Source organism: Corvus hawaiiensis, chromosome 25, assembly GCF_020740725.1.
Source record: "Corvus hawaiiensis isolate bCorHaw1 chromosome 25, bCorHaw1.pri.cur, whole genome shotgun sequence".
In the NCBI taxonomy this organism is placed as follows: domain Eukaryota; kingdom Metazoa; phylum Chordata; class Aves; order Passeriformes; family Corvidae; genus Corvus; species Corvus hawaiiensis.
Window position 1 is genome coordinate 6767890 of NC_063237.1, and position 25888 is coordinate 6793777.

The 25888-nt window shown below is 48.9% G+C and overlaps 1 protein-coding gene across 10 annotated transcripts in view; it reads left to right on the forward strand.

Moving 5' to 3' along the window:
• Positions 1 to 25888, forward strand: part of CADM1 (cell adhesion molecule 1) — a 136047-nt gene that overhangs the window by 92727 nt on the left and 17432 nt on the right. For 5 of the 10 annotated variants that reach the window (XM_048328526.1, XM_048328529.1, XM_048328527.1 and 2 more), the window contains exons 4-8: positions 1789 to 1926; positions 3616 to 3771; positions 11519 to 11618; positions 14430 to 14602; positions 18289 to 18360. In XM_048328526.1, the coding sequence (XP_048184483.1) occupies positions 1789 to 1926; positions 3616 to 3771; positions 11519 to 11618; positions 14430 to 14602; positions 18289 to 18360 (639 nt within the window). The remainder of the gene's footprint in view (positions 1 to 1788; positions 1927 to 3615; positions 3772 to 11518; positions 11619 to 14429; positions 14603 to 18288; positions 18361 to 25888) is intronic. The other 5 variants (XM_048328528.1, XM_048328533.1, XM_048328530.1 and 2 more) reach the window with 1 other exon arrangement.

Below are 25888 nucleotides of genomic sequence, written 5' to 3' on the forward strand. Positions count from 1 at the left end.
GAGACATAATGCAGGTTTTTGTTCGGTTTTTTTAAGCATGAATTGTGCTTCAGAACTGAGGGAAAAGTCTGTTTTCTTGCCTTGTACTTCAGTTGTTTCTGAGAAGCCTTTGTGGCATGGCCAGTGTGTGTGCTGCCTTTCCCCCACATCCATAAAGGTTTTGTGTCACCTTCATCACGTACTCGGGTCAAACCTCAGCTCAGGAAGCAGGCAAGGGTGAGGGAGGTTTATTATTAGAATATGAAGGAGGGGTCTTAGTACTTGTACAGAGAGATTGGACACTGTGACACCAGGGATAGCTTGTCTTGCCTGTCTTTCCTATTACTGTAATTAGGGGAACAAATGAGCCAGGGCGGAGGAGGGGTTCGCTGTGTTGGTGTTGGCTGGTCCTCCCAGGAAATTGTTCCCCACCAAAAATCCCGTGGCCATCACCCAGCCCTTGATAGTTCTGAAGTTGTGTCTAAGACTGATGTTGCTGGTCTGCTTCTAATGCTGCCAGCTCAGGAGAGCAGAGGCGGGTGTTGAGGTGTCCCCCTTTGCAGCCGGCATTCAGAGGGAGCTGCACATTTGCTTCAGCACTTTCATGTCTTCTGTGACACGATATGTAGATTTATTCATGCTTAATTGGAACATGAGAAAGTCTCAAATATGTAGCCCGTTCTGTTCTTTTTAGAGAGAAGCCACAAGTGACTAATTAGTCCATTTGATCATCTGGATGGTATTTATACATATTTGTTCTTCATTAGCTCGAAGACCTGTGAGTCACATCTGAACTATGCAGTTGCTTAATCACATTGATCAGAGCAAAGATGAGTTTCCTTTGGAAGTTCTGGGATTTTCTGAAGCCGTGACTCTGCCATAAGAACTCTCGCTGTTCACTTTTTCCTGAGTTTTGCCTTGCTGCTGGTGCTTTGATTGGGAAGAGATTCCCTTGTTCCCATGTCTTAATTTTTAAGCTCATTTGTCCCATTTCTGGGCTGTGCCGCAGTGGTTGTTACCCTTGAAGTTACAGCCTGTTTCTCAGTATTACTGGATGATTTTTCATGGGATGTAATCTTCCAGCTTTGTGTTCTGGGAGACTCCCAATCTAGGGAAGATGTGTGCCTGGGCAGAGCAGCAGATCTCCACCCCAAAGGATGTGGCTGCAGAGCTGGCTCCCTCCTGTCTTTGGGATGGTTTTGGGGTGGCTTGTGGGGGTGTGATGGGAGGCAGGGCTGTTCCCAAGGGATGGTGTTCCACTCCAGGCTTGTGCTCAGTGGCTTTAAGAGTGCCTTAAATGAGGTTGATGCTTGCTGGCCTGCTTCCATGCTCATGGCTGAGCCTTGGAGCTGAACAGCAGGAGAGAAAAATTGCCGTGGAGGTTAGAGGCTTGGTAAGTAATGCAGTGCCAAGTGTCAGCTTTTGTGTTTCCTCTCCTTGTCAGAGAAGTCAGGAAGTGTGCACGGAGTCAAGCTGGATTTTTAAATAGCAGCACACACCCGAGTAGCGCAGGAGGCTGCGGCTCTCCCTGGAACGGTGCCTGCTTGGGAGAGGGAACAGAAAGTTACAACCCTGATAAGTAATAATTTGTGAGACTGCGGTGATTATTAGGTGGAGAGTGAAAGTGCTCACTCCAATTACTGCAAAACCACCTATCAAAGGGTTTGATTGATTGAAAGATCAAATAAATGCTGGTTCCTTGTTTCCTTCGGCAGATTTTACAGGTTTTCCTCAAGGTTTTGTCTTGTGTTAATGATCAAAAGGTGTTTTTTTCATCTGGTATGTGTTGTGTTGTGTTTCCCATTCCAGTCCCACCACGCAATCTGGTAATTGACATCGAGAAAGAAACCGCCGTGGAGGGAGAGGAGATCGAGCTGAACTGCACCGCCATGGCCAGCAGACCAGCCACCACCATCAGATGGTTCAAAGGCAACAAGGAGCTAACCGGTAGATGTGTCCTCTCAGTCCCTTGCTTTGTTCAGGGAGTTGAAGTGATTTATGTAATGGCTGGGTGTTTGTTCTCTGCTGCCAGTTTAAGGGGAAAAAAAAGAAAAAAAGTAGAATGAGCTCCTTTGAGCGCCAGCTAAGAAACAAAGCACTGTGTGGGCAGACAGATAATTCCCTAACGCAGGGGGCTGAACTCCACTTGGTCCTCTGCCTACCTGCCAGCCTCGAGTGCCGGGTTCTGGAGTCCTGCTGTAACTGCAGGTGACCTTGAGGAGCCCAGAGCTGTGCACTGAATTCATTTCTGTGTGGCTTGTGTAGCTTTCTGCCCTGTTTTAGGTACAAGAGGGATTGTCTGTGCTTTGGGCTGTAAAGATTTGCAATTCACCTTCACGTCTAGCTCCCTTGTTTGTGGAGCGTTTTCCCTGTGTTCAGTTGAATATTCATCTAGGATGGGTTTCTCTGACTCCCTGAAGTCTGGTTGCTCCTGGTACTTGCACATTCAAGTCACTGACTCTGATTGCATGTGACACGCTGTTAGTTTAAGTCTGCATGTGGATGTGAGCTTGGTTGACAACACCTTTGTGCTTTACCCAGTCTGAGACACTGACGGACTCTCTGCAGAAGTCCAGACTCATTACTTCAAACCCACCCCCCTGCAAGAACAGGATAAAATCCTCTCCTTAAGCCCAACACTTCAGAGCATTTGAGCAGGCCACATGCTGGGAGGATGCTGATGCAAGTGGGATGCAAACCTGCTGCCTGGCGAAGTGGTGCCCCGCTGAGTCCCAGTGCCGTGGTGTGCAGGGAGTTAACGATGCTGCTCTGGTTCCCTTCCCCATCCCAGTGGGCAGCAGGACAAAGTGTTTGTCCCTTTCTGCCTGACCTGTCCAGCTTCTTGATTGAGTTTTCTTGTGTTAGCAGTCGAATCCCAGCTTTGTGTTCTCTGGGAAGAGTGCTGAGCTTCATGTAATACCACCTCACCCTGCTCAGTCTTCAGATTTTTTTTTTTTAACAGAGTAGAGACTGAAACACTTGGCTGTGAGTTTGTGAATTACAGGAAGTGTGGCTTTGCCCATGGGAAAGCTTTTCCTCCAAATATCAAGGGGTGTCTGCGCGTGTCACCTGTTTCACTCTCATATATTATACAGCAATATTTGGTGTCTGGAAGAGCTCTGCTACAGAAGTTACTCTTAGCATTTTGCCTGTGAATTCTTAAATAAAAAGGCACAGATCAGAGCAGAGCTGCACTGTCAGCGGGAGCTTGCTGGGTTCCTGGAAAAATCCTTTTTCTCCTGTCTTGTCTTGTCTCGTTTTGTCTTGTCTTCCTGCTCGTTTCCATCACGGCATCCCTCAGGCAGCCAGTCCAGAGCCGGGCTCCCCTCCCTCAAACAGAGCTCCCTATCAATACTACTTTTAATTTAATCTGTTAAATCACTTTTGTAGCTAATTGTTGATTCAGGAGTGGGAGGGGATTTGTACCTCATTGGTTTAAGAATTTGGGGGTTTGGGGACGTTGTTAAGGGGATTGTTAATCATTGCGGTAACATCGCGTGGACTTCACTTGGCCGGAACCTGACGGAGAGGAGGACGGGATGGGTGTCCAAAGGGAACATGGACAAGAGGGAGGTGGCCTGGCTGCAGGGGGGGCTCATCCTGTCATCACTCTGCTCTCTCTGTTCCCTGCCCCAGGCAAGTCCGAGGTGGAGCGGTGGTCCGACATGTACACCGTGACCAGCCAGCTCCTGCTGAAGGTGGGGCGGGAGGACGATGGGGTTCCTGTCATCTGCCTGGTGGATCACCCTGCGGTCAAAGACTTGCAGACACAGCGTTACCTGGAAGTCATGTGTGAGTAGCAGAACCTTTAATTCTCTTACTATATAGAATTGTGTGCTTGAGCGTTCAGGAACCCTTCGCTACATGTTAAAATTCGAGCGTCGATGAGGATTATATCCTGTTATGTAGAAATCGTAATCACAATGTAAGGTAACACTTCATGGGTGAAGCCACGACTTTCCCAGCCCTCTGTGATACCATAAATACTTTGCTTTGTTCTCTGATGAAATAACTCTCTGTACATAGAATTTGCATCAAAGGTTTCTGGCTGGGCTTTTTAATTGTCAGAACAGATTAAATCTGAGTATTTTTCTTCTAGCAACCTACTTATCTCTCTGAAAAGTGCTTCTCTACTCCCCCTTCAAAGCAACTGGCCACCGTGGCGAGTTTACTGGCAAAAACTGGGTATTGTGCAAGAGAAACCCAGTGCTGTGCACTGTGAACATGCAGCATCGACTGATTTTGTACATCAGAGTATGGAATTATGTGGAATCTGTAGTAGCAGCACTGATTGAAGCCAGCCTATTTCCTGTACTGCTCCTGACATGTTCATTGTTAATAATGCATCTCACTTCCCTTAGGAGCTGCTCCACTGTACATGACAGCAGCAAGCAGGTACCTGGAAATATCTGTGGTCCCACATGCACCTGGTGGAAATTTTGGAGCTGTGTACATGCATCCCTCTGTTCTGAAACCGCTCCCAAAAGCAAAGTGGGATGGTGCCTACAGCGAGGCCGTGTGCTTGGAAAACCAGGCCCTGAGACAATTCAAAGTCCTTGTTTCCGTAGGATCCCTTCAACTACATCACATTGAAAGGAGGAGAGGAAGTTTTGTATTAATTTATTTCATCTGCTTCATTATGTAGTTTCATTATGAACATCTTGGTTACAATTCTCGTATCTCCGAAACTAGCGGGAAGTAATGTTCCTGTAATGAGGAAAACAGGAATGATCAGATACTGCCTAAATTGACAGATACGAGATTTCTTGCGACTGTGCTAATGTGTAATTCATTTATGCAAACTTAATGTCCATTAACATTTCTTGTAGAGCTCCATTAGCTTTAATAATACATTAGCACCTTTGTGAGGCTTGATCAAATACTTAACGGGGAAGAGCAAAAAATCCCATCTACCCTGTTGTGTGAGGGGATTGGAACTCGCTGGGTTGAAAGGGCGTTGGACAACCTTGAGGCTTCCTTTCAGAAATCTCTCTGGAATCCTGGTGATTTGGTGGAATAGGAGAGGGCCACTGTTCAGGGGGGAAAAAGCTAACGTTTTCTCTCTTCTTCCTCAAATAAATCCTTCCTTGGCCGCTTTAGTTTGCAGCCTGAGGGGTTGCCCATGCAGTGAGGGCAAAGCACCCCTAAAGCACAGTTCTTGTTCAGCTCCTGCACTGGAGGCCCTGCTGCATCCTGTGCACACGTTTCTGCCCTTATCACTGATTTTAGCATCTCCTTGGGCTGTTCCAGAGCTGTTTGTGGGAGTGAAGCACGGAGCTTCCTTGGGAGGGAATGGGGATGAACAGGAGAAGGGAGTTCAGACTGATTTGGTTTTATGTTCTGAATTAAACTCTGAGCTTGTTAGAAGTAATTATGTTCCAGTGTGGGGACTTGACCCCGTTAGCCCGGTCTGTTCCTTGGGTGGGCAGCAGCAGATGGCCAGAGAGGAGCCCCGGCCCAAGAACTTGCCTGTGATGTGACCTCGTGGCTCCAGGACTCAGTGGGCTGGAGCATGGCCAGACACCTGCATTTTGTACCTGCTGCAGGGCTTTAGTTTAAAGAAAAGGCAGTTTCAGAGCAAACTCTTACCCTTGAGCTTCTCCTGTCTCACGGTGATGATTTGTTGGCCACTGGGAGAGCGTGGGCAGGAGGTGGAGGCTCTTGTTCGTGCACACGGGCATCTCCATCAGTGCCCCCATGGAGCTCGGCCGTGGGGGGAGCTGGGGCTCCTGCACGGACACCTTCTCAGTTGATTTTAGATGTGGAATGTGCAGGTTCAGCAGAGGACGCTTCTCCAGCTCCTGTCCCTTCCTGCCACTGTCCATGGCGTTACCTTGCAGGTACCCAGCTACCGGGTCTCCGCTGCAGCGGCACCTGGAATTCCTTGCTCATCCGTGTGGATGTTGCTGCTTTCCTTGCAGCAGGTCGGTTATTTGGGCTGCATGTTCCACTCTCTGCTCTGACGTTCTCTCCCCACAAATCCTGCCCGCTCCCCCCACGGGCACAGCAGATCCGCCCCTTCAGAACATCAGCAGGGCACAAGAAAATGTTTTTCTCAGCAGATGTTGTATTTCTCTGCACTTAATGTATCCAACTGGAGCATGAAATGTGTTGGGGAAGGACAGGAGGATGATGGATGGAGCCTGCTCGGATAATGAGGTATTTTTTGTCTGACTAAATTTCAGAGTAGGGAGATATTTTTTCTGAGATGCAACTCAAAAGTTGTGGCATTTGTTTTCCAAGAAAAAAGCAGAAAACAACAGTGCTGGGTGTTAACTTGTCCTACTCGTGGACTAAGCCTTTTGTTGCATATCTGCCCTGGCGCAGCATGGCAGGTGGTGAAGTTTGAGGTGAGTGCTTTCACGTGGCTGCAGGGTGTGTTACTGAAAAGAAATCTCTGAATCTCTGCAAACAAGCAGAGTAATGTGCGTGAAACCCTCCCCTGACACTCCTCAAAAGCAAAGCAGGGTTGGACCAAGAGTGCCGTGCACTCGCAGTGGCCACAGCCCTTCCATGCCTGAGGAACATCCCCAGCCCTGTGCGGTGGCACTGGAGTGGAAATGTCCCCAGTTCTGCTGCAGTCGCTCTCTTCCCGTGGCTCGGATCCGTCAGTGAGCGATGGGAGACCGGTGCGTTGGGTGTAATTTTAGAAAGGAAATGAAGCAACAAAATGCATTAAAATATCATTAAGGAACTGAATGGAACCAGATATTCTGGGAGACATGCTAGTTGAGCCCTTGTGGTGCGTTTGCTGCTCTTATTACGTGATACTGGAAGTGAGTGTCAAAGCCTGGATTTGGCCTCTCCTCTGGGCTGGCTTTTTGTCCTTTTCTGAAATTATAATTAACTGTGCATTCATTTTTGTTATATCTACACGTGTACCTTTCAAGTCTGCCCCAATGGAGTCTTGTTGCAGCCTCTGCTGTTGTGATAGGAGAACTTTTTGTGCCCAATTATGTTCAAAATCGGCCACATACATTTGCTGCCGCATCTCCAGTAATCCTTACATTTCCATCCAGTACAAATATTAATTGCATAGTTTGCAGTGAAGTGATTAACATCAATGTAATTTATCATCTGGAGATTGCTAAAAGCGAATAAATGAGTTGTTTTGTTCAGCGAGGTGTTGACCCCTTCAGAAACTTTGATTTAAAGCTATTTTTTTTCTTTTAGCGAATATGAAAAGTACCACAATCAGCCGAGTGTTCAGTTATTTGATTTTCTGGGGCATTAGCCACTCTTGTTTGTGACATTTCCCAGTTGGGTGCTCGTTTGTGAGCTCATTAATAAGGTTTTCTCGGAGGAATGTTGTTGGGAGCACGGAGCGTGTGGGGCGGCCGGGGCTCTGCCGTTTGCAGGCATTAAGCAGCAGAGTGTGCTTAAATATTAAAAGAGAAGTGTTTATCCCCAAAATGCCTGTCGGGTTCTGGCATTCCTTTTCCCGCAACAAGCAAAATGATTAAATTGCTTTTGTTAGGGGTGAATTTTGCAGAGTTGTGTTTGGGGTTGACAGGCTCTTCCAGACAAGCTGTGATCTGCCAGTCCTGCTCATTCCTTATTTTAGACACGGGATCTATTTATTGAATAGATTTCTGTATTTTGGCTGAAAATCAGCAGTGCAGCCTCTCGTCCTTGTCAGAGGTGAGGAGCAGGCAGGGGATTGCCAGGCTGGGCTGGCTCTGATGCAGAGCGCATTCCTGATGAGCAGTCTCGCTGGATTTTGGAATAAAGGTGGCTGTTGTTTACACCTGAGGATCAGTGTTAACTTCGCTGACTTCTTTTAATATTGAAGAACACATTTTTCCTGCTCTTCCCCGGGCAAGATCAGAGACTGCCACAAGTCAGTTTTTTGAGGAGCTCACTGGGGCCCAGGCCAGAGCAGGGATGAGGAGCTGGATGAAGCAATGCCCACCTGAAGGGAGGTGTGTGAAGCATTATCTGGGAAATGCTGAGGCTGGATTTACCTACAGTGGGCAGGAGCAGGGCTTGGCCTGTGGATCCTGCTCCCAGGGATGCCATCTGGTGTCAGGTTTGCCAAGAGGCACGTCAGCAATTCATGCAGGGATCAGAAAACGGATTTTAGACTTAGACCTGGCACCTTCTCACCTGGCAGAGGCCAGAGCCTGCTCGGCTGAATCACTGGCAGAGTCCGTTTTGCCGGCTCCTCTCTTGGCTGGGGTCTGGCGCTGCCAAAGACGCCACGTGCTGGTTTCCCAGCACAGCACTTGGGAAGAAGCTTTTTGGCTGTTTTCAGCCTCAGCACGGAGCGTGTTCTCCGGGAAGGGTGGGCTGGGTTGTTTCTGGGGGTGGTCAGCGAGGGTCCCGCAGCCAAGACCCCTGGAGCATCACGGTACCCTGGGTGCACGAGGAGCCAGGCTTGCCAAATCTGCCTGGTGCCAGGCTGTGGGGCAGTGAGCTCGCCTGCCTTGGAGATTGTGGGCTGGCCTGATGAAAGGAAACGGGTGGAAATAATAGGCTTAGGCTTTTGTAAGGCCCCGAACTCAGTGTAATGTTTTATCTCAGCTGATTAATGACATCTAAGCATTATCGATGAAGTGCATGTTTAAATGGATTAAGAAATCACTAACTGGCAGATCTCAAAGGGTAGTCATTAGGGAGTAATCAGCAGTGCTGGTATTTTTAGAGGGAACGCAGGGGCCTGGGTGCTTGGCCTGATGCTGTTCAGTTGAAGCATTTGAAGTTCTTAAAAAGTCACTGTTAATAATCTTTGCTGATGGCACAAAAATGGGGCAAGCAGCTAAAAAAGGAAGAATTGGGACAAATGCAGAATAACTGGAGTGGTTTGGTAAGTTCCCAAGCACGGAGCTTGAGAGCTGTGAAAGTCAAGGGGTGCAGGCTTCAGTGGCCAGTGGCATCCTGAGGGGAGGTGAGCGTTTTGGGGTGCATGGTCCCTCTGGGGGCTGCAGCCCCCAGCAGACCCCAGCACACAGGCACGCGCCTGTTGTGAGCGAAATCTCATCAAACGCAGAATGGCTTTGTAATAAGTTTTTCAAATTGGCTGCTGCTACAGTGTAACCTTTAGACGACTGGTATTTAACCTTGTATATCACTCTGAGCTTTTGAATGAATTTAGCTTAATAAAGGTGCCTTATTAAATTACGAGGCTGTTTTTTTTAAGCTGCTAGAAAGCGGCGTAGTAGGAAATAGCTGTGGGTTGTTGGGTCTAATTGGCTGCCATGGAGCACACAGGGCCTTGGGTGCACAGATGCAAGTGTTTATTTTTATGTAACAATCCAGTGGTGTGATGTTATGAAGTTCCAAGCTGAGGATTTCGGGGCACTGGAATGCACTAGGTGGTGAAAACTGCCACTTCTTGCGTCGTAATCCTGTTACCATCTGAGGTGGTCATCACCCCACGTTCCAGAGCCGCAGACATCACTGCTGGAATGTGTGCCTTGTAACAGGGCGGTGGCAAAGGGCTGGAGCAGACCTTGGAACCATCGGTGCTCTGTCCATGTGCGCTGCTAAATGTCACAGGAGCTGGGCTCGGGGTCCCACAGCGCTCGGCATTTCACAAACCTACACTCAGAGTCCATAATCTGCAGGAAATACACTGGCTTGGTGTGAGGCAGGGTGTGAGCACTGGAAGTAGAATTTAAGATTGTCTAAAGGCACGTCCTTAAACAAAGGGAAAAGACATTACCGCCCCTCCAGATGCTTGAGTGAAATTTTTTCTGTGTGCCGTGAGCCTAATGCCAGCTGGTTCTCTGGGGTGTCCAGCCATGCCCCTGAATCCTTCAGGCTCCGGTACATTTGCCTAAGTGCCCTCTGTAATTCCCAGCATGCTGACAAGTCCTTTCCTGTGGTAGCTCCATTGGGAAACTCGTGGCTTCAGCAGTGCAGGCACATGTGCTGATAAACCCAGGTTCCTCTTGCAGGTGACGCCTCGACAGCACCTGGATCCAAATGGGATGGGTCCAGTTCACTGCCATCGTCAGTTTAATGAAGCCCATGGGGCTGGAAAGTGGCAATAGAAGGGCTCACCGAGCTTGGTGGGAGCTCATGGAGTTGGCACTTTGTTCTCCTACAGTGAGCCTGGGTGTATTCCTCCTGATTTCCATAAGTAATTGTCATTAGTAAACAGCTCATTAGGAGTACTAAACTCACCTAATGGAAAAGGAGTAGTTTCAGTCCACATGTGCTGAGTAAACTGGGCTGGGAAGGTTTCCTTCTCCTTCGACTGCACAGATATAAACCATCCATGTTCCTGGCACGGGCTGGTGGTGCTGCTGCAAAGCCCATCAGAAATGGGGAGCAGATGGCTGTGGGGGTGGGAGCTGTGGACGGCAGTGCTGAGCGCAGTGCTGAGGATGTGGCGGGTGATTTATTTGCTGCATAACACTGGGGTGAACTCGTCCTCCCGTGCTCCTTGTGCAGTGCTACTGCCATTCCAGGGCTGGAGTGCGTTTCCAGGCACACTGAAGCCGCCCCATTTCCTGCGGGATTGGGATTTGTCCCCTCGGCCAGTGACACCCCAAAGCACTGCTGTCCCACAGCTGCCACCGCCCGCAGCCCACAAGGACACCCCGGTTCCAGAGCTGCAGGAAGCATCTGTAACAGGGATTAGTTGATGAAATGTTGTGGTAGAGTCATCTCGGGAGAGGATTTACTTGTGTAGCTTATTCCATTACTGAAAATTATGAGAGTTTAAATTGGTTCAATCCTGACATGCAAGTTTTTTTTTGTAATCTCTATTATTCCATAGGAGGCATGTTAATGAGTTAAACACAGTTAATAAAATGCAGCCAGCCAGTATTTTGGGTAGCAGTTACTCTCAAAGGAAATAGAAACATTTAAATGGTTTCAACCTTTATGCATACTGATTTTTTTCTTTCCTTTGTTCCTTACAGTTGAGTAAATTCCTGAAAAATATCTATGCCTTAATGGCACTTGTAGCCTTGAATTGATTTCCTGCGCTGATAATGTTTTAGCTACAGCTCACATTGCGTTTTTAATCTCTGTTTCAGTCATGGGAGGTAATGAATTTTTTAATTGTGGACTCTAGGTTTGTGGTTTGGCTCTTTTTTTCCTGCAGGGTCTTACTAAAGTGTTTTTTAGTTGGCTCCCTAACTATCCATGCTTTAATTCTCTGTTTATTGTAGGATTTAGAGGAGCTTTGTCTGGACGAAATACAACCTCCTATTGTTTACACAGAGGCAGCGGTGGCTGTGGCTCTGTTGGTGTCTCTAACAAGCGTCTCTTGTCCAGCTCAGCGTGTTAACACTCATGGACTCCGAGTGTTGTGGTGCAGGAATCGCTGATACACCACAAAACCCTTCAATTCTGGGCACCACGGGTCTCTCCAGCTTCCCCTCAGCATGAAGGCAAATGAGTTCCTTTTAGCTTGAGCGAGCTCAGAGATGAACTGTGCAGCAAAAGGCCCTTCCCGGGCAGCGCGGTGCCGCGGCGGGATTCGCGGTGCCGCCGGCTCCACCTCCTGCTGCCGGCACCGAGCGGGCGAGGGGGAGCGGCGGGAGCGCGGCCCGGGGCTCACGGAGCCATGTTTTGTGTCCTGCAGATAAGCCTCAAGTGCGGGTTTCTCAGAATTACCCCTTGCAAGGCCTGACGAGAGAAGGGGAGCCGCTGGAGCTGACGTGCACAGCCTTTGGAAAGCCACAGTAAGTTGGACCCTTCCCAGGGACGGCCCAGGGTGGCCGGTGGTGACGGGACGTTGCATGGCCACTGTTCCTGTTGCCATTCTCTGCTGCGAAGACCATGTCCCAGAGTGAAGGAGAGAGATGCTTCCTGCACCCAAACATCTGTTGTCCACTGAAGACATCTGGTTTGATTTGCATTTATTCCTGTGCGCCTAATGGCCCAGGGATTTCCTCTGGAAGAGCTCCTAGGAGAGCTCTTCCCGGCCACCGTGCAGCAGCCTTCGGGTGCAGAAGGGAAAGGCTCCCAACTGGACACCTCTTCCCCCAGGGAATGGCTTGGGTGGCATTAATCTGCAATTAATCTTGGGTTTGATTAATCTGCGAAAGCAAGGTCAGGGGCTGCAGTTGTGGCCCAAGGAGGTGCCGGTGCGTGGACGCCAGCCCAGGACCCCGCACTGAGCCCTTGGGGAAGTGGGATGGATCCCCAGGTAAGGCAGTCCAGCCTTCTGCTCGTACTCACTGTGTGATGGTTTTCCTCCCCCTTGGTGCCCCGTGTAGTTTTTATAGAATACCAGTTTTATTCTCTCTCCTCTTCTTGCCAAGCCCTTGAGGCTTTCTTAGGCAGTTGAAGAAATTTATGCATCAGGAGAATCCTGGCAAGGGAGGGTAGATTTTCTCTCACACTTTCATTGCTGTTCTAATTTAAGTTTTGTCGGCTTTATTTTTTCTTTTAAATACTTTCTCTTCCACTTGGATTTATGGCTGTCAAGTATTTACTATCCTTCTTTATTTTCATCATGTCCATAAGATTTCTGCAAACATCCCTGAGATCTGTCAGTGCCTCCTTGGCAGCATGCCCAGAGCTGGGGCGTGAGGAGCTGGACCCCATCCAGCTCAGCAGCGTGGGCAGGGCGGGCACCCAGCACCAAGGCAGCTCAGGCTGCCCTCATCCTCCCTGGTAGCCTACATCCCCTTCCACAGTATTTTCTTGATTCCTATAGTATTTGCTTGATTCCCACTTCCCAGTTTCTTCTGTTCGGCACGAGGCCAATCCCTTCCCTGTACATCAGAGGCTGGCACGTCCCTGCTGAATTCTGTTTAGTAGCTATTCCCTGCTCAGAGCCTGCCAAGCCCCTTTGCATTCCTGTTCCCCTGGGTACCTGCAGTGCCTCCCATTTGCTATCAGCTGGGGATCTAATGAACAGGCTTTCTACATTTTTTTCCTTGCAGGCTATGAGTAAGACATTCCCATGTTAAATAGGACAGACCCATCTCCCTGGCAGCTTGCTGATGCTGCTGATGTGCTGGGAATTGGCTTCTCTGGGTCACTTCACCTGGGTCTCCCAAAGCTAAGAAAATATACAGTAAAGTAATGAGCTGGGTTTAGCTCCATCTTTTTAAGATAAAGAGGTTTCATGAAATCTTTTACAGAGGTTTTAGAGGAAGGGGGAGGTTTCTCCAGTTAAGCAAAGTAATTTCTCTGCAAAATTTGGCAACATAAATATTGGGGGAAGGAAGCTCAGAGGGAAAAAAGACCAGAGAGGAGAAATTTCTATTTGGTATTAATACAGATATTTTGTTAGATTAGACACAACCCCCTAAGACTATGACGGAAGTGGGAAGATGCTGAAATGGTCACTTCTGGGGATCCAGGGACACACTTCTCTGAGCAGCGGCTGCTGCATCGTGTACCAGCTGGGAAACCTGGGGACTCCACAGCACAAAGAGCCCTTTAAAAACTGTAGCCAGGAGCATTCAAACCTTTCCCACCCGCACTGAAGTTAAACTGCATTTGGGCTCTCTCAGGAGCTGCTGCTGCTGCCCACACCATGGTTCGTGTGCCGATGCCGTGGCAGCGAGGGATAGAACACTGAGCCCATGTCCAAAACCAGAGTCAGCCAATGCCCAGCTGAGTTTGCTTGGTGCTGGATCCATCCAGTAGCATGGCTGGGATGTTGAAGCTTCTGCATCATGGCAGTCATCTACTGTTTGGACCCAGGGAAAAGCCTGAGCTGTGGGATACCTCCAGCATCATGCAGTCTCGCTTGCCAGCCTTGGAGCCAGGCAGGCTGAGAGAAGCTGTGCTGCAGGAAACTCCTCTTTAAGAGCTCACTGTTGAGTGGCCTGAAGGATGCTGGAGTTTTCTTGCTGAGAAGGATCTGATCTGTCCCCTTACGGCCGCTTAAAGACATAATAGTAATAGATGTTAAAAACCTCCACAAACTCAAAAGACCCCCAAGCCCCTCAGCGCTCCTGATCTTTACCACCTCTAACAAACCAGGCTCATTCCCTGAATGTTGCAGACCCACTGCCCATGTGGGTTCCATCAGTGGTGGGGTGCAGGAAGGGGCTGCCAGGCGGGCTGGGGGACAGGAGAAGGGCTGGAACTCCCTCAGTGCATGGCACAGCGCTCGCTGAGGTCACCAGGTCCCTGGCAGCTTGTGGAAGGGTTCAAACTTGACGAAACCTTACTTGTTCTGCTGTCCAGCTCTGCCCTCAGAGCACCCTGTGGATGAACACTGAGTCTGTAGCCTCAGAGCTTTCAGGTTTGCTGAGTAAGCGAATGATTAACCACTAATGAACTTTCTTCCTGCTTGCATTAGTGTTTTCAGAAAATTTAAGCTCTGGATACAGTTTCCTGTTGGGTTAAAGTAAATTTAAATTGAGGAAGCCCGAAAGCATCTGGGCTTGAGTAGTACAAAAAAAGTATGTGTTGTTTCTTTACAGTTTTTCTTGGTTTGGGCTTTCTGTCTGTGGATGAACTTTTGAAGATGCCATCTTGACCATAGGAAAATAGTAATGTGACTGTTTCTTTTTCTCCCTCCTCTGTAGGCCTACGGACATGAGGTGGTTAAGAGTAGATGATGAGATGCCTCAACACGTTGTAGTGTCTGGTTCAAACCTTCTCATTAGTAACCTAAACAAAACAGATAATGGTACATACCGCTGTGAGGCTTCCAACGCGGTGGGGAAATCACATGCGGATTACATGCTGTTTGTATACGGTACGTGAGAAAACCACCGTTCTTCTAGACTCGTTTACACGTAATTGCAACATGCCCTGCTCGGAAAGCTGTGACAGAACTTAACATTTGCTCAATGCCAGGTTTGCAGGCAGCTCCTGACACCCCGACGCTGTGCTGGGCTGGGGTAGGGGCTGGGAAACCACTGGGGTGCTGCTGGGGCTCTCGGTGTGTGCACCAGGCACAGAGCCTGTCCCGGCTCTGGGGAGCTCCCACCCCGTGCTGCCAGCTGAAGCCTAAGGGAAAGCCAGAGCAGGGGCATGGGGAGAACTGTGCAGTTCTCCTAGGACTTCTCCAATGATTTCTTGTCCTTCTGGTAACACCTCCTCCAGTGGCCTGAACAATGGTCTGAGGAGTTTCGAGCCTTCCACTAGCAAGTTAATCAGCCAGCATCCCCAGACAATTACAAACCAGTAAATAAACTGGAGGAATGAGATGCCTTAAGCCTGTCTGAGCGGCTGGGCAGACACTAAAACATGCCTCAGCATCTTTTAAAGTGCTATTAAGTACCTGCTTTAATTCTTCATTTCCTCTGCTTTACTTTGGCATTGCTGTAAACCTCACGCTCCTGCCATGAGGTGTTGCATGGAGTGGAGATTCAGGAGGCACTTGCAGAGCGATGCCCCAGTTTAAAGATGAGCTGTTCCTTGGGCTGAGTATTTAAAGTTTCTGTTAAGAGCGGTTGTGTGTGGCTGGGCTGAATTCGTGGTGGGTCTTGGTCTTTTCCGACCTGAATGATGCTACGGTTCCACTCAGGTGGGACAGAAACTTGGTTTGAAGTTTGTTCCATGCAACAGCCGCCTGAAGCTCTGCAGTCTGAGCTCTCTGGTAGTTGCTCTGATACAGTCAAAAAGTGGAGAACCTCCCATACCTCTCCAAATGCCACCTCTGCAGGAGTGATTTTAAGCCCAGTCTTAGAAACTTGCCCAAAGACTCAAGATAGCGACAGCTTTGAGCTTATACAAAACTCACGTACACCATCATATGGGTAGTTTTTCTAGTGCCTCTCACTCCACAAGACTCCAGTTTACAAAATGAAGTCAGATATGCATTTATGATTGGTAATTTGCATGCTCACAATATTAAAAACCCACTTGTTTACATCAGTGTTTAAAGAAACAACCAATTTTGCAGAGAGCAAAGCAGTTGGAATAGGACACAGGCGGTTCCCCACGAGATGGAAACCATGAAAGCTGCTGCCATAAAGCAGCTGTGGGGCAGGTGGTTTCCCTCCTTGTGTAGTTGTATGTACCCGTCTTGGGCCAAGGCAGAGCTGGGGGAACCTCCCCAGCATTACTGACCTGAGGTTTAGAGCTCGTGGGAAATCTCACATAATTACTCTGCATTTTGGATGTGGGTGAGAATAGACAGCGCGGGACTTCCTTGGGGTTGCTCCTTCTTGGGATTAAATCCACAGGGGGAGACCCAAGACAGCATTACTTGGAAGGAGGATGGAGACCTGTGGGTTCCAGCTTAGGCATCTGGCCAATGTGTTGCCCATGTAGAGAAGGGCTGCTCGTGGGCAGAGAAGGGTTTTACACACCCCATCATCTCCAGTTTCTGCATGTTTGGCAGCATCCTGCTAGGCTCTGGCACTCTGGACAGCATAAGGGATCCTTTTAACCCTTGATTTAAGAAGAAGTCCAGAGTGGGGAGGGAGTGGTTGGGCTGTGGCCATCAGCTGAAGCCTCCTGGTACAGAGCCCAGCTGGAGCTGCCGTTGGGGGGAGGTTCAGCATGGAGGTCTCATCCTGCTCAGTGGTGGGGCACTTAACACCTCTTTCACCACCAAAAGCAGCCAATTCCACAGCAGCACCAGGGTCTGTGTCCATGCAGGCACATCTCTGTGGGCATGGCGGGAGCCTTGGTGGCAGGACGTGCCTCGCTGTCCTCGCCAGGCTGGCTGTGGCTGCGGCTGCGGCTGCTCACGGTGCAGAGCTCCCAAGCCATGTTAGGGTGGGAACTGGGGGGCTACAGACACAGAGCAGGGTCTGGCACAGCTCCAGGAGAGGCAGCGTTCAGGCAGTCCCATTCCAAAGGGACATCTCTGCAGGTCGGGGGTTTGACGCGGTTTCCAGCAGCTGAGCTGTGCCCAGCACCTTCCCAGCTGCCCACGTGGGATGGGGATGTATAATCACATTGGCACACACTGAAAACATGTTCATTTCTAAAATTCATTTTATGCTTTCCCTCCCCATGGGCCTGGGCAGATACCAGATACATTGCTAGAAACTTCCAGCTCCATTAGCACACCAGCTTTTTTTTTGTTTTTGTTTTTATGGAGGAAGAGCCCACAACACAGCCAGTCCCAGGCTGGTCGGTGTGAGTCTGGGGGCCCTTCCCTCAGTGCTGCTGTGCCTCAGCTGTGAGGGTCCCCACTGCTCTCAGGGAGATGTATGGGTCAGGAGTGAGAGAGAAGCACAGGGGCTGGGATCCTTGGGATGTAGGGGAAAGACAGTGACTGCTCACAGCATAGCGAACTATGAGGTGACATTCCTTAACTCTTGGGAAGTTGGATGGAATATAATAAAGGTGCAGTATATAATTAAAGTTCAGATATCTTAATTAGGGGATCCAAGGGAGCTCGCTCAGAGATAAAAGAGTAGCAGATGTGTTAGTGAGGAACAGCTGACGTGCTACGGAGGAAACCTAAAATCAAAAGCCCATGAAAGGTTTCATGCTCTATTATTGCCGAATGAATCCGTAGTTCAAAGTCTTTCCGACTACTTAACGCATTCAGTTTGATCATCTGGGCATTGATACATATTTTTTCTTTTACATCTTCTCATATCTACCTTCTCCTGCCCGATAGTTTTGATAAGGATGTGTCCCTGTGTGTAACATCAATCCCGTGACAAGCAGCAGGGTTTGAATCTCAACAGGTCCAGTCCATCTGAGAAGTGGTCACAGAGAGAAACATCTCATTAACGATGCCCTAGTAGCAAAAACAAGAGTGCGCAACTGAAATTGTCAGAAAAATACTGATTTTTCTTTTTTTAAATTAAAAGATCTTGGTGGAATTCCTCATACCTGGAAATTGATATTCAGCAATGATGTTGTCGTTTCTCTGTGTTCGTTACCATCTTTGAAGTAGTTTTTAACATCCTGCTGCCATGTGTTTATAGAGGAAGAGCAGTGAGGTTCACGGCCCTGGGAAGACAGTGAGATCTGTTCATGTGCTGTTAATGCTCAGGCTGTGAAGCACAGCAGGGCCCCTCACACAGCCCTCCCACCTGGGTTCGCAAATGTATCCGTAGACAACCACCAAAAGCACCACTGTGTCTCTCCTTGTATGTGCAAACTGGTCTTTTTGTTGTGGAAAGTGTGCAGTTTATTTTTCTTATGCCTCTCCCATTCCATTTCTCTCTCTCATTGACTAATTTATGCTGGGTTTTATTTATTTTTTTTTTAGCATTGTAGAAGGCAGAAAGGGGGGAGAGGTTGAGGCCAGGTTCTCCAGCCGGAGTGAGCGTGGGCAGAGGATCTGGCCCCGCTGTCCCTGCAGCTGCTGGGCTCTCCCACTGGGATTTAGCCAAGGAAAGGCCCCCAACCCCCGCGCTGCTTCTTAGCGTCCTTGTTTTCCTCTGATCACGATTGACCGCTGTTGTGTTCTGCTTGTTTTTTTCTTAATTTGCTTTTTTATTATTTTCCTTTTTATATTTTATCCAGATCCCCCCACAACTATCCCTCCTCCCACAACAACCACCACCACTACCACCACCATCCCTACCACCATCACAGGTATGGTACCTTCATAACCATTGGAAATGTCCTGAATGTTTATTGTCTTTTATGTATATAAGCAGAGCATGAAGCCTGGGGAAAAACAACAAACCAATCACTTGCAGTATTTTTTTCCCTCGAATACGCCCACCCACAGCACGAGCCCTGGTCTGGCAGCTTGACGTGTCAGACGGTCCTTGCCGTGGGTGAGGGGTGTTCCTGAAACGTGGGAACTGTCGTGGCAGGAAAAGTGATTAATTCAGTTACTGGTGGCCAGTATTGGGTACTTCAAACACGGGATGCAAACAGCCCTAGAGCTCGCTTAGCACGGGCAGTCGTTTCAGCCTCCATCCCGTCAGTATCAATTTCTGAGCAATTTATGGCAGAAAGTTTGGTCTTCGGCAATTCAATTCGCTTGGTGAGACTCAAGATGCTTTTTCTCACGCTGAGGTGTTGGTCTTTCTCTGTGATAAGCTTCTCCCTCACTCTCCCAGGAAAGGGAATTCCACCAGTTGTTTTTATTGAGTGAGTGCCATCCATAGGCCCCTTCTTGAGGAGCTGCCTTTCAGCTTGTGAGATTTTCCTTGTCTTTTGAGAAAAGATGAATAAAAACAACCAGCAAGATCATGACACCTCTCTCTGACACATCCTCATACCTCCTCACAGACCTGACTCATCAGGAAAACCCTTCTGATTTATTTGTAACCATCCGCATTGTCATTTCTCTGACCTTTCCTATTCCAACCGCTGCTTTTGCTTTTGCTTGCTGCTTTTTGTGGGTTTTTTTTTTTTGAGGCAGAGGTGACAAACGGCAGGTGAGGATGGACCATTGAATACCTAATGGCACAACATTTACTGTTGCTGTAAACCACCCCTTGTGTAAATGCCTTCACGTTTTATTTGCTTTTATGATGCTGCTCAGCTGACTTTCACCATCCTGTCCAGGGCGTTTCGTGGCTTCTTTTCCTTTCGAGGTTTTTTGCACCCAAGCCAGGCCCCGCTGGCACGGACACGCAGGCGAAGCCTCTCTCCCAACGTGCCTTAACGCGCCGGCGGCCACCACCACGCTGCCAGCCCTCGCCGTGCTCTGCTTCCTCCCTCCAGGTGCTTACCGGTAAACCCAGCTCCAGGCACCCAGCTTGGGATGCTCGGGATGCTCTGCTGTGAACAGTCTCCCTTCTCCCGTGTTTTTGATTTCTAGACTTAACCTGCTTTCGTTTCAGAGGAGGTTTGAAGCTTTCTCAAAGCCTCCCTAAGAGCTGTTTGCAGAGAAGCTCGGCCCGTGTGTCCCACAGGCTGTACATGGATGCGCTCGCAGGTTTCTTTGTTTGACGGTAATTGCTCGTGCTTTCAGTGACTTTTGGAAGGCTAAAAGGAGCAATGTATCTTGATGCTTGGATAACCCCTTAACTTAATAGTGGTGCCTGCAAACATTAATGACAGTCCTTTTCCTGGGAACTGGGTTGTTACCAGCCTGTCATTTTAGGGGTTGCCCCAGCACTGCCTTCCAAAGCTTGCGCTGTCCTCGCTTGTCCTCACCTGCTGTGTCAGGGTGCTCAGTAGTGGTTGGTTCTTCCCAAGGAATAGCAGTTTGGTTGTTTGTTGTCCTGCTGTGAGTGCTGCGGCTTGTCTGTGGATGCTCAGTAGCTTCTGGGCTCTCCTCCACATAGTTTTTCAGCTTTTTTATATTAAAAATAAGAAGGGGAGGGGGGTGGTTCTTGCAGTCACAAATGGCCGTGTCATCAGCCTGGCAGAGGTCCCTTGGGGTAAGGAGCACGGGGCTGTCCAGCATCATTCTCTCACCTTTGTTTGCAGTGGTGGAGGATCTCAGACCTTGGTGGCAGAACCCAGTGGGTCTCCATCGCCTCCTTGATGCTTTTCTGTGTTGGCTTTGAACTGCTGAGGAGGCTGGAAAAGTAATGAAAATGTGATATTGCTCCCTGATTCCAGCAGTTCCTGCTCACAATCTGTCGGAAGAAGATTCGTTAATGCTGATAAGAGAAATTATTATTTTCTTCCCTGGCACTGAGTCCTCTTGACATGCGTCTTCCCGTCCTCTGCCCATGAGTTCAGTGTGCTTTTCCCACCCAGAACAGTCAAGTCAAGGCTTCCCCCTCTGTTGTGCAGATGTGCATGTGTGTCCTCTCCAGTCAGTGCTCAGGAGCATGGAGCCACACCAACTTTTGCCCTTTGATAGTTAAGAGACTTTGTGGCTGGAAAAAATTAGGTCAAATTAACATAATCTCTAGAATTACATAGCAGAATAGTGTTGGAACACTTTTCAAAGCCTCGAGAGACACCTGATAACTTAATTCCCATCCTCAGCTGAATGCTCCAGCATTCTTCCTGTCTGACAGAGGAGCAGTGGGAGCCAAGGGGGCGTTCCCTGAGCTGCTGGCAATCCAGGCATCTAGAGCCAGCCCAGTGGAATCCAATCCTTAGGATGAGGTGGACTTGAAATCTGCTTTATTTTGCTTTTCTCCCCCTACTTCTAGTATAACCCTGACCTAGTTCATGTCCCCTGGAACCATGGAGTAGTTCTGAAAAACAATTGTCTTGCCTTAATTGAATAAAACATGGGGAGAGAGGCTGCACTGAAGCAGTTTCTAGCAGGTGACCCTAGAAAATTCTGCCCTTGGAGTTGTTCTTTTGATTTATTGGTTCAGGGAGTTTCTGGGGGAGCTCTTGGAAAGCTGACCTGATGCTTTCTCCAGCAAAGGACAAGCTGAGCAGTGGTGAAGTTTCCAGACACCACGACCTTTAGAGCTTTCCCTCTGTCACTTTAGTGTAGGTGCTTGAAGAGATTTCCTGCGTGACAGCTTGATCTTTTCCACGTAGCCTCCAACAGCATTGGTATTCCAGCCATCCTTTGGTGTTTCAGCCGTTATCGCTGCCAAGCCCTTCTTTATCAGTTAAATTGTCCTTGTGGCTTTCTTCATTAAGATGTACAATACGATACAGCAGAGCAAACGGCATCATTTGAATTACCCTGGAGTCGCTCCTTGAAATGCTGGGCTTGGACAGCTGTTGTTTCCTGGGAGATAAAGGTCCTTAATCACAGCCCAGCTCTCATCTTGGAGCACGGCGCGGAGCCTTTGCCTGCCTTTCCCAGCCTCCTCGCTGCCACCCGGTCCATTGACACACCCACCTCCAGGATCCACGGCATCATTCCTAGCTGCACATTTGCATTTCCCACACTTTCTCCACAGGTGGAATTGCACAGGTGTCTTGGCAGCAGTTTTGGTGAAGAACTGGGGGTGACACGTGCAGGTTGCCGGTGTTGCCAGCCCTGCAGTGGGTGCTGCTGACTCTGCAAAGGTGCTGCTCTCCACCCTTTGTGGCAGTATTAGCAGCAGGCTGGGGGCTCCTGATGTCCTCCCTGGAATGCCCATTTAGAGCATATTTTAAATCCCACTGATCCCTTGGAGGAGCAGGGAGGTGTGTATGTGGGTGTGTGTGTATATTTCAGGGGGCTCTAACACTGCAGGTAGTGGTTTTCACTTGAGAATTCCCAGAGGTGCTCCAGCCCCCTCGGTGAATGCGTCTGGGAAGCACCGAGCCCATCCTGTGGAAACAGCTCTGGGTTCCTTCCTGAGGCTCAGGATTTGTACAAGCGCAGGAGCAAGCTCTGCTTGGCTTGGAGGTGTGTCGGAGCCAGCAAGCTCCAAAGCAGGAGCTGAGAATTGATGCTGAGTTGGAATATCAGCTCTTGAGCAGGGGCACACCTGGTAGTGGAAATCTCCTGTCACCCACGGGGCCAGGCACTGTCTCCTGAGAAGCATGCTTCTGTGTCATCCCAGGTGCCTTAAAAATAATAGCGCATGGAAAGGTGAACTCCATGAGCAAAAATAGTGTTGCAGGTTTTCAGAGCATTTCACATGCCAAAAAATTTCCTCAATACAAGAAAAATGATGATTTTATTCTCAGTAGGAGTTTGTCCTTTCCTGATTACAGCTGGTGGTGTGAAAAGCTGCAGTTGCAGGGGGTTTATTCTGACAGTAATCCCAGTGGCTGGTGAGCAGGAATAATGCAGTGCCAGTCATCCTTTTCTCAGATTTCCTTGCAGTGGGTTTGTGGGAGGCAAAGATGCAGCGTGGGGATGACTAAAGCACAGGCAGGATCGTGGCGTCGGCTCAGGTATGGCCACTTCTGCCTGGGGCTGCTGCAGGTGGTGACATGGAATTTAATCGTAAAAGGGAAACACATTTGCTGCCTGGTCAGCTCAGAGTGGTCAGCTTCAGCAGTCTGGACTCTCTTACAGTCTCTGGCTTTTCCGGGGATGTGGAGGTGCCCGTGCTGCCAACGGGAGATGGGCACGTCAGCAGGAGCAGCCAGGGCTGCCGGTTTGCTCTCAGCGTTCCCAGTCTGCTGTCGAGTTGTGGCACGTTCTGATGCTTGATGCCGCTGTGCAGGGACGCAGCCCAGGGATTTGTTCCCCCAAATTATTTATTATTTAACTTCTGCTTTCTGTTGAAAGTTCTGCTTGTCCCTGGTAAAATGTCAAGTTAATTTAAAGATGATTCTGTGCCTTTCTGACATTTTCATCCAGGATGTGTCCACATTAAAGGGGCTAAAGGTAGAGCTGACAGGCCTGGGACAGGAAATAAAATGAAATAAAATTCAGTCTTTCAGTCCCACGTCCAGCCAGTAGCAGACAGGATCCATCATATCTGGCCTTGCCCTTGGTGACACAGCATAAGCAGCGCACAAACCATCATCTTGCTGAGCAGAAGCATGGGGCGCATGCAAGGTTGGGCTTGAAATCAAACCAAAATCCTCCCAAATCTGTATGGGGAAACATGCAAAAGCATGGCTGGAGCCGCTGTGTTAATTTCAGACTATTTTTGTTCTGGTCACACACAACATGCGTACAGATTGTGATGATTTTTGTGAAACATCTGGTCCGCTAATCAAGCTGTCTCCAGAGCCCATTGCAGCACGCCTGGACAGGGGCACTCAGAGCCAACCTGGAGTGCTGTATGGAGTAGGCTGGGGGGCTTTGGAATGCAAAGGACATCTCCATCCGTCCTTGGAGGAGCACGTGGTGAGGGAGAGGGTGGCTGTGGTGAGGGAAAGGATGGACGTGCCACTGCGCTCTGGTGTTTGAGCCCCATCACCCCTCAGCTCTCGCACTGCTGGGGGATGTGACATCTGTGCTGGTGTCCCACAGAAGTTTGATCCAGGGGAACGCCGGGAAGGGTTTTGTAGGGCTTTTCATCAGCCCCAAGGACCGGAGCCAAAGCAGGAATGAATCTGTTTGCAGTGCCCCATGCTGTTCCCTCAGGCTGCTGCGAAGGCAGCAATGTGCAGGAATTCACACTCGCCCTGGTCAGTACATGTGAAGTAGTCTGGAAAATCAGGAAGAATAAGAGCTCCACGCGTCAGGGATCAGATTGGCTTTTGGTTTCAGTTCAGAAAGCAATTTAAAAAGCAATATATTGAATGGATATCTATACTTGCTAAAGCCTCTTTAAATTTAAAAGGCGGCAGCGTGTTCTGCCGTTATTTTGCGGATGTGCTGCTGTAATTCTGTGTGTGCTCCTCAGCCCCAGCACCGAGTACCTCTGCGAGGCTGCAGCACTGCGGCTCCAGCATTCAACCGGGGGAATTTAATTTTGCTGCTGGGGTTTTAATATTCCTCCATCGTGCTTGTTCTGTTTGAGGCTGTAGACTAATTATGGCCAAGTTTAAAGGGCCGGGTCACACTCCGCAAACAGTTTGGAGTTGGAGAGAATCCATTTGAGAAAACGAGGAGGCTCAGCGATGGAGCTCATAACACTGAGAGACGTTGCCCAGCTGCCTCCACGCAGTAACTTTATAAATATGTGTGTGTGTGTATGTGTATGTGCCCTTATGTAGCTGCCTAATGAGGTGGTGAGTGCCTAGAGCTTGGGTGTCATCTGAGTTGTCTTAGCTGGCAGCTATTTATTTCTTATGGCCAGTGCTACACAGAAATCCCAATAAAGTGAAATTTGCAGCTTTGTAGAGGCCAGTGGTTACTCCCTTGGGTACCTTCTGTAACTATAAACCAGGCCTCTGAGGAGCTTTTGTACATGGAGATTTTGGAAGGCCATGGCATTGTTCTGCTTTTCCCAAACAGCACATTTAGTTCTCTTCCTTACTGGCATTGGGAAGAGAAGCTTTGATATTAAGGTAGAAAATCCCACATTGAGTTGAGTCTGTTTGGTTATGTGATTACTACGTCCTCTTGGCTTTGCTACACCTGGTAAACCAGCTCGTTCTTCATCGCCAGCTTTCCGTTTTAAATGATAGCTGTCAGCCCGGGGTGGTCGTGTAGCTGTTCTGCATGTCGATGGCTTGGGACCAGAACAGTGCTTTTTTGTGACGGCAAAGCCTTTCCTTGGCTTTCTTTGTTCAACATTAGTTAAGTCAGGAGTGTATCAAAGACTTCTTGTTGGTCAGCATTTAAGGAGAAGAGATGATTTTTGTTGTAGGACATGGGGCAGAAGGCTGATCCCTGGGGTGCTGTGTGCCTACTCTGACATGGAAGTGTGGCTGGTCTTGAAAGCAAAGCAGAAGCTGGTGGCACATACCCAGGATTCAGGAAAGCACCTTTGAAGTTATCCAGTGCAGCTTGAAGTTACGGGTTGTATGAGCAGCAGCACTGCAGGGCCAGGATGTTCCTTCCCAGGTGAGGAGTGACGGCGGCAGGGCCAGGACACACACGGATTTACAGGAATGCACTGGTTTGGTACCAAAGCACCAGGGACCACTTTTCTCTCCTCTGCCACACGATGGTGTAGAAACACACCAGTGTCGGGGCGCTCATCTCTTTAACACGGGGTTGTTCTGTCCGGAATACTGGTGTGTACAGTCCTTCTTCCCAAAGAAGACTGGGATTGAACAAGGCTCCCTGAAAGCTCACTCTAAACTTTAACCAGTCTGTGTTTCCTATTGCAACCATCCAAACCATTTGCTAATCATAACTTTGTCATTCCAGCTGCAGCCAACATGTTGTTTGACGTGGATATTTGTTCGCACTTACAACCGCTTGAGAACTTTATTTTGTGTAACCTGTTGGTCTCTGTCCCCGGACGGGGAAGCGAGATGCACTGTCCAGTTTGCACTGTTTTCTTGACTAATAATTTCTTCCAGCACATCAATACAAGTTTGCTTCCAGCAGATTCTCTATTTAGTGTAAAAGCTGACATAACTTTTTTTATTTCAGGAAGACAGTAAATTGAGACTATTTATAGATGTCAAGATGCTATCTCAGGAATTAATGCTCAGTTTTACAACCCCTTCTAAACAATGACTTTCCCCCCACTTCCACCGCCATTTCCCCTTCCACCATTTGCTTGGTTAAAACGAATGGGAATTGCTGCCCAAAACCAAAGCAAAGCCCCCGCTGTTGGTCTCCTCGTGGCTTTGGAAGGTTTCCCTTACAGCCCCCAGAGCTCCCGCAGGAGAACAAGGGCTGGCCTCCTTGAGGGTGCCTTAGATTTGGTTGCCAAGATGAGAACAGCCTATGTTGGCAGTGGAAACAGGCTAATGACAGCTTGGTAATCTGTTATGCAAATCTTGG